General features: G+C 38.1%; 1 protein-coding gene across 1 annotated transcript in view; it reads left to right on the top strand.

Annotated features, from left to right (window-relative positions):
- The window catches only part of DARS2 (aspartyl-tRNA synthetase 2, mitochondrial), a 35,625-nt gene that overhangs the window by 1,425 nt on the left and 26,684 nt on the right, over positions 1–7,516 (top strand). The window contains exons 2-6 of the mRNA XM_003824674.6: positions 606–705; positions 2,251–2,317; positions 4,591–4,692; positions 5,463–5,558; positions 7,303–7,426. Of these exons, the coding sequence (XP_003824722.1) occupies positions 606–705; positions 2,251–2,317; positions 4,591–4,692; positions 5,463–5,558; positions 7,303–7,426 (489 nt within the window). The remainder of the gene's footprint in view (positions 1–605; positions 706–2,250; positions 2,318–4,590; positions 4,693–5,462; positions 5,559–7,302; positions 7,427–7,516) is intronic.

The raw sequence follows: 7,516 nt of genomic DNA, 5'->3' as shown, positions 1-7,516 counted from the left end.
ATTAGCCGGGCGTGGTGGCGGGCGCCTGTAGTCCCCGCTGCTGGGGAGGCTGAGGCAGGAGAATGGCGTGAACCTCGGAGGCGGAGCTTGCAGTGAGCCGAGATCGCGCCACTGCACTCCAGCCTGGGCGACAGAGCGAGACTCCATCTCAAAAAAAAAAAAAATCATTTTTCACAGAATTATAATAGTGTTTTCTAGTGTACAAGTGGCTGTTAAACACTAGATTCATACTAAAGCTAAATAGTTCCTACACCGTCCATTTCTGCAGTTTCTAAAATCCTATTTCATTTGAGGAAGAAATGTGCAATATTAAGAATTGGGTAATTAGGATTTTAGGTCAATGCAAATGCTAGAAGATCAAAAAAATTTTGATTTCCTAACACAAGACAAATTTACATTCAGTTATTCACTTGGCTTTTGACACATTTGCAGGTAAATTTAATAGTGAATGAATTAAATTACATACTCTGACTTATTTTATTTTATAAATTTCCCCTGTAGCCCTGACATACCTAAGATATATTTTGAGAATTTTCATTTTTAAGCAACCTGCAAGTGACGTATTTTTAATCTTGCCTTTTAAAGTTTCTTTTTTTTTTTTAAAGAATTCAGTAGCTTTGTTGTCCGGACCAACACATGTGGAGAGTTGCGTTCGTCTCACTTAGGCCAAGAAGTCACCTTGTGTGGATGGATTCAGTACCGAAGGTAAATTGAGGAAGACAGTCTAAGAATGCATGGTGGTGGTTTTCCCAGGGCAATTCCAAACCTTTACTAATTTACAACCAGTCCGAAGAATAAAACGTTTTGCAACTCCTGCAGGATTAAGAACTTACTGAATTTTCAACTTTGTTTTAGTTTTGAAAGACCCAAGTGTCATTCTCAGTAGGCATTTTGAAAGACCCAAATGTCATTCTCAGTAGGTACATCTCAGTAACATCTGTTGAAGGGTATAACAACGAAGCTTGATCCACCAATGGACTGAAATGATACTGGGCTTACTAAGACTGAAGAGTTCCTATAACCAGTAATTAAAAATGGGCCAACCTCCTATAAACCAGCTGTTAAACTCCAGTAGCATGGGGGGAAAGCTCATTTTATTCCATGTAGGTAGAGAAGAAGCCTAGAAACATAAACAGTGATTCCTTAAGATCGGAGCCCATTTTTTGTTGTTGTTCATCTCTCTATTCCAGGACATGCCTGAATAGAACATTAATTCACATGGAAGAGATTCAAAATACATAGGTTATATGACCTTCTTAAAGAATATGTCCCAGCCTGGCGTGTAAGCCTGTAATCCCAGCACTTTGGGAGTCCGAGGCGGGCGGATCACGAGGTTAGGAGTTCGAGACCAGCCCAGCCAATATGATGAAACCCCGTCTCTACTAAAAATACAAAAAAAGTTCGCCAGGCGGGGTGGCGCTCGTCTGTAATTCTAGCTACTCAGGAGGCTGAGGAAGGAGAATTGCTTGAACCCAGAAGGCAGAGGTTGCAGTGAGCTGAGATCGCGCCACTGCACTCCACTCTGGGCAACAGAACGAGACTCCGTCTCAGGAAAAAAAAAAAGTTTGTCCCAAGTAGGTGGATATTTTTCCCATAAGTTTAGTGACTGTTTCCTGAACCCAAATCTGAAGAGGGTTTCTGTACCTGTTCCTGATGCTGAGGACAGTATGAGAAATAGAGGTTGGATGTTAAAATGTTGGCATTTCTGGGACCTTTCGATGATTCATAGAGGTATTAAATTAGTAGTTGGAACTCTTCCAGAAAATGTTAGATTGTATCTTTTTTTAGAAAAAGACTATATTGCTATATTTCAAAAATGATCCATCAGATGTTTCTATTATGCTAAAATATTATCTTTGGATTTTACTATATGCAAAGTTTCCAAATTTAATAAAATTTTCTTAAAAGGACTTAAGCCAATGAAATTTCTTTTAATTGTTCATCTATAATAATTTTTCATTAGTAAGCCATCTGTATAAGATTAATATACCAGGTAAGTAGACAATAAAAATTGAAACTGAAATAAAAATCTTTTTTTGGCAATGAGCTACATAGATAACAATTGCATGAATGTAACTAATGAAAGTACATAATTATCATAAAAAACATGAAAAATTATAATTATCATAAAAAAGAAACATGAAAAATTGCATGGATTTTTGTTTGCTTTTTATTTTGTATGCTTCAACTTTGGACTTAGAGATTTTATCTTAAAATGTTTCTTTTTTTCCCCCCCCCCCAATTAATCAGGCAAAACACATTCTTGGTCCTAAGAGATTTCGATGGGCTTGTTCAAGTTATCATTCCCCAGGATGAGGTAATAGAAAATTTCCTGTTATTATCTAAAAGCTTCTTTGATGCTATTGCTGGGGTAAGCTAAGTAGTTAGATGAATATGTTAGAGGTTTTAAATTCAGAAGTTTATTGTTAATGAAAACTGAAAAATATAAGCAATGTTAAGACATAGCAAAAAGACCAGTGACCCAGTAGAATTAGGAACCCAGGATATGAACAAAAAATTTAGAGGAAAAAAATACATAAATGGCTTGTAGACATAATGAAAGTATGCCCAGCCTCACTCATAGGTAGAGAAATGTGAATTGAAACTGCATGTAATTGTCATTTTTAACACATTAGATTGACAACACACTGTGTTTGGGAAAGCAGGTGCTCAATACCTGGAGGGAGTACAAATTGGCACTAGCTGAAGGGAGAGCAATTTGGCAATATCAAAACTATAAATGCATATATCCTTTGAGCCATTAATTTCACTTCTGGTAAATTATCTTATATCTAGACTTATACAGATATAAAATGACATATGTACAAGGATATTCATTTCAGGATTCTTTTTAATGGAAAAAAATTGGGAACCACCCAGATGTCCTCCAATAAGAGACTGGCTTAAAAAATAATGTATATTCTTACAATACAATACTCTACTCAGCCGTACAAAAAAGAATGAAGAAGTTCTATTCTAATAGGGAAAAAAAAATCCAAGGAATACTGTTAAGTGAAGAACCCTGTATTCTTGAGTATACAAAAGAGCAGCTGTTAAACTCCAGCACTCTAAGTGCTGTCATCTGTATAAAAACTGGGGGAAGGGTGCAGAATATACATTGTGTGTGTGTGTGTGTGTGTGTGTGTGTGTGTGTGTGTGTGTGTATTTGCTTGTATATATGTTAGGAAATGTCTCTGGAAGGATACCTAAGTATCTGGTAACATTAGGTGCTGCTGGGGGAAGGAACTGAGGGCGTTGAAAACAAGGATAGGAGGGAAGCTTTTCACTATATCTTTTTGTACCCCTTGAATTTGAAGCCATGTGACGGTATTACTGCTCAAAAAAGTATTTAATTTAATTACCATTGAAATTAGATAAAATATGACAGAGTGATATTCTGAAAAAAAATTTTTTTTAATTAAAAAATTCAAGGCCAGGCATGGTGGCTCACACCTGTAATCCCAGCACTCTGGGAGGCCGAGGCCAGCAGATTGAGTACAGGAGTTTGAGACCAGCCTGGGCAACAGTGAAACCTCGTCTCTACTAAAATACAAAAAATTGGCCAGGTGCGGTGGCTCACTCCTGTAATCCCAGCACTTTTGGGAGGCTGAGGCAGGTGGATCTCGAGGTCAGGAGTTTAAGACCAGCCTGACCAACATGGTGAAACCCCGTCTCTACTAAAAATACAAAAATTTAGCTGGGTGTGGTGGCGGGCTCCTGTAACCCCAACTACTCAGGAGGCTGAGGCAGAAGAATCACTTGAACCCGGAGGCAGAGGTTGCAGTGGGCCGAGATCATGCCACTGTACTCCAGCCTAGGCAACAGAGCAAGACTCCATCTCAAAAAAATAATAATAATACAAAAAATTAGCTGGGTGTGGTGGCATGTGCCTGTAGTCCCAGCTACTTGGGAGGCTGAGTTGGGAGAATCACCTGAGCCCAGGAGGTTCAGGCTGAAGTGAGCCAAAATTGCACCACTGCACTCCAGAGTGCACACCAGAGTGATACCCTGTGTCAAAAAAAAAAAAAATTAAAGAATTAGATAAAATAAAGAACTTCCATCATACTTACTGGGCAAAGTTGGTTTCTATTGCAATTTTTACTAACGCTTGTATGCCTAAGAAAAATATTATTTATTCAGCTCTTAAGTTTTGAAATAAATAAAGAGCAATGAATTATCTTTTAGGGATCAACATCCAGAGATGAGTATAGCTAACCCTGGAGAACTCCTTTGACTCTGACCCATTATTGTTATGGGATTTAACTGCCCCTAAGACTAACCCTGGAGACAATTGCTTTTCAAGTATGTGGGACTTGTTTGCACTAATAATAGTCATTCTTACCCTTATTTTCCTTTAAGGAAAGTTTTTTTAAAGCTCTTAACTAATAGTTTTACTTGCTGTATTATATAGAGTCAAAATGGGGATGCAATTTTTACTAAATTTGGTAATAAAGTCATTAAGGAGCAGCCCCAGCCTTTATGGTAATTAAGCTGTGACTATTAACGTTTTTTAAACCATCTACTTATAATTACTGAAGATTCCTGTAAGTTCATTTGTTTCTCAGAACTCTTTTCCCCCTTGTTCTGTAGTCGGCAGCCTCTGTGAAGAAGATTTTATGTGAAGCCCCTGTGGAATCTGTGGTGCAAGTGTCTGGTACAGTCATTTCCCGTCCTGCAGGACAAGAGAATCCAGTAAGTAGTTTCGAAGATATCTGTGTAATTTTTGCTTGTATGCATTTGCACCATCTGTGTACACATTCTGGCAACACATGACTGGACATTAGGCACTAAAGTTGAATAAATTCTACAAATGAACTGACAGATTTCAAAATCTTGACTATAAACAAACACATCTATGTAAATATGCATGCTAAGTCTCACTCTGTCACCAGGCTGGAGTACGGTGGCGTGATCTTGGCTCACTGCAACCTCTGCCTCCTGGGTTCAAGTGATTCTCCTGCCTCAGCCTCCCGAGTAGCTGGGACTACAGGTGCATGCCACCACGCCCAGCTAATTTTTATATTTTTAGCAGAGAGAGGGTTTCACCATGTTGGCCAGGATGGTCACCATCTCTTGACCTCATGATCTGCCCATCTCAGCCTCCCAAAGTGCCAGGATTACAGGCGTGAGCCACCGTGCCTGGCCCTTTTTTTTTTTTTTCCAGGACGGGTCTTGCAGTATTACCCAGGCTGGTCTTGAACTCCTGGGCTTAAGTGATCCTCCTGTCTCAGCCTCCCAAGTATCAGACTGCAAGGAAATGCCATGACATTTGTTGATATCTGAACACATCAGCCAGATATGCATAAGAATGTCAAAATCATGCACAGACATGTATGTTTTATACTATACACTATAAGGACTTTGCACATTTTACATATGTAAATAAATGCATAGGTTCTACAAATGTGTATTTTGTGTATATCCTGAGTAATTTTTAAAACCCTTCCTTCTCACTCTCCAAGAAAATGCCAACAGGTGAGATTGAAATCAAAGTTAAAACAGCTGAGCTTCTGAATGCCTGCAAGAAGCTGCCCTTTGAAATTAAGGACTTCGTGAAGGTACCAACCTCTGTTATTAATAAAATAGAGTATCTAGAAAATGTTGATGACTAGTCAAGTATTTTCAGAGTTTTTTAAAGAAAAGTTTAACTTCTACAAAATTAAGCATTTTATTGTAGACACATCATGAAGTGTTCTCTTAGTTCTACAACTTCTTGGCACACTGTCCTGAAATAATGACAGTTCAGTAAACTGTTGCAGTCCCTAAATACCTAGACTGTTTTTTCAGACAGATTAAAATGTGATTCTCTCTTTAAAACTTGAGGTGTTATATTATTCAAGTTTTTCATTGCTATTGTTTAACATTTGAAAGGAAATTTATGTCTAGCTTAGAAATGGCCAAATGGGACAGGGGATCTTGTATCTATTAAGTGATAAAATGTGTGCTTAGAGCAACGCTTGACCTCCCAAGCATATAAATATAAATAGGATTACCATAATTTAGAATGTTCTTTGCCAAAGTTTAAGGGCTTGATGGAGCTGTACACTCATATGATTTTCAGCTTTGTCACAGTTTATAGACTTACATATTCCTAATTTTTAAACTGATCTATTAACAGATTTTTAATTAGTCTTAATTAATTAGTCTTACATTTAAGTTCATGGCCAATTAGTCTTACATTTAAGTTCTCAATACTTACATTTAAGTTCATGGCCAATTGGTCTTACATTTAAGTTCTCAATACTTAATTATCTAATTAGAAAGAGCAATGTAATTATAGAGTTGACCTTATTTTGAAAAAGAATATATAGTTTTCCCCAGATGAGCATTCAAAAAGAGAAGTTATAGACATTTCCTAAGTTTTCAGCACAAAGAGGGATGCAGAGATTTGTAGCCTTGAAAATAAGCAAACTAGGCTGGGCATGGTGGCTCACACCTGTAATCCCAGCACTTTGGGAGGCCAAGGCAGGCAGATCACAAGGTCAGGAGTTCGAGACCAGCCTGGCCAATGTGGTGAAACCCCGTCTCTACTAAAAATACAAAAATTAGCCAGGCGTGGTGGCAGGCACCTGTAGTCCCAGCCGCTCGGGAGGCTGAGGCAGGAGAATCGCTTGAACCCGGGAGGCAGAGGTTGCAGTGAGCCGAGATCATGCCACTGCACTCCAGCCTGGGTGACACAGCAAGACTCTATCTCAAAAAAAAAAAAAAAAAGAGAGAGAAAATAAGCAAACTATTTCTACTAGTACAGCCATGGAGATTCCATCCACTGTCCCTTTGAATTCTTTACACTTGTAGTCAGCGTCCCATTCAGGTGAATCTTCTACTCTGGTGTATCTTTTTTTAGGAGATGGGGTCTTGCTATATTGCCCAGGCTGGCCTCAAACTCCTGTGCTCAAGTGATCCTCCCACCTCAGCATCCCAAGTAGCTGGGATTATAGGCACATGCCACCATGCTCAGATACAGCATAATGGTGCTGTGTATTTTTCTAAGAGATCTTTGAAATCTTTAAATTTTTTTCAAGATTCAACTATGGGCTTAAATTAATGGATAAATGTTTAGTAAAGTAGGCAAATTTCAGTCAGTGAAGAGTGATATTAATAATAATGAATAGTAAAAAAATGTAAAATCTGCACTGATGACAAACTTAGAAGTTGTAGGAATTAACAGCATACAGTGGGCTACTTAATGATAGAAACTAAAGACAGAGCTAAAATTTTTGAAAATTCAAACTCTATTTCTAAAGATAATACCTTTCTAATATTGAAAAATATTTAAATATAAAAATCTTTCAATTTCTTTAGAAAACAGAGGCTCTTCGGTTGCAGTATCGCTACTTAGACTTGCGTAGTTTCCAAATGCAGTATAACCTGCGACTGAGGTCCCAGATGGTCATGAAAATGCGGGAATATCTCTGTAATCTGCATGGTAAGAGAAATGCCTGGATGCTCTTTGGAGCTTTGTAGCATCTCTTTAGCAGTTTTATTGTATCCTTTCCTTAGCATGAGGTCAAGATGT

This window comes from Pan paniscus, chromosome 1, assembly GCF_029289425.2.
Source record: "Pan paniscus chromosome 1, NHGRI_mPanPan1-v2.0_pri, whole genome shotgun sequence".
In the NCBI taxonomy this organism is placed as follows: Eukaryota; Metazoa; Chordata; class Mammalia; order Primates; family Hominidae; genus Pan; species Pan paniscus.
Note: the sequence above shows the minus strand (reverse complement) of the source record. Positions and strands in the feature narration are given on the sequence as shown.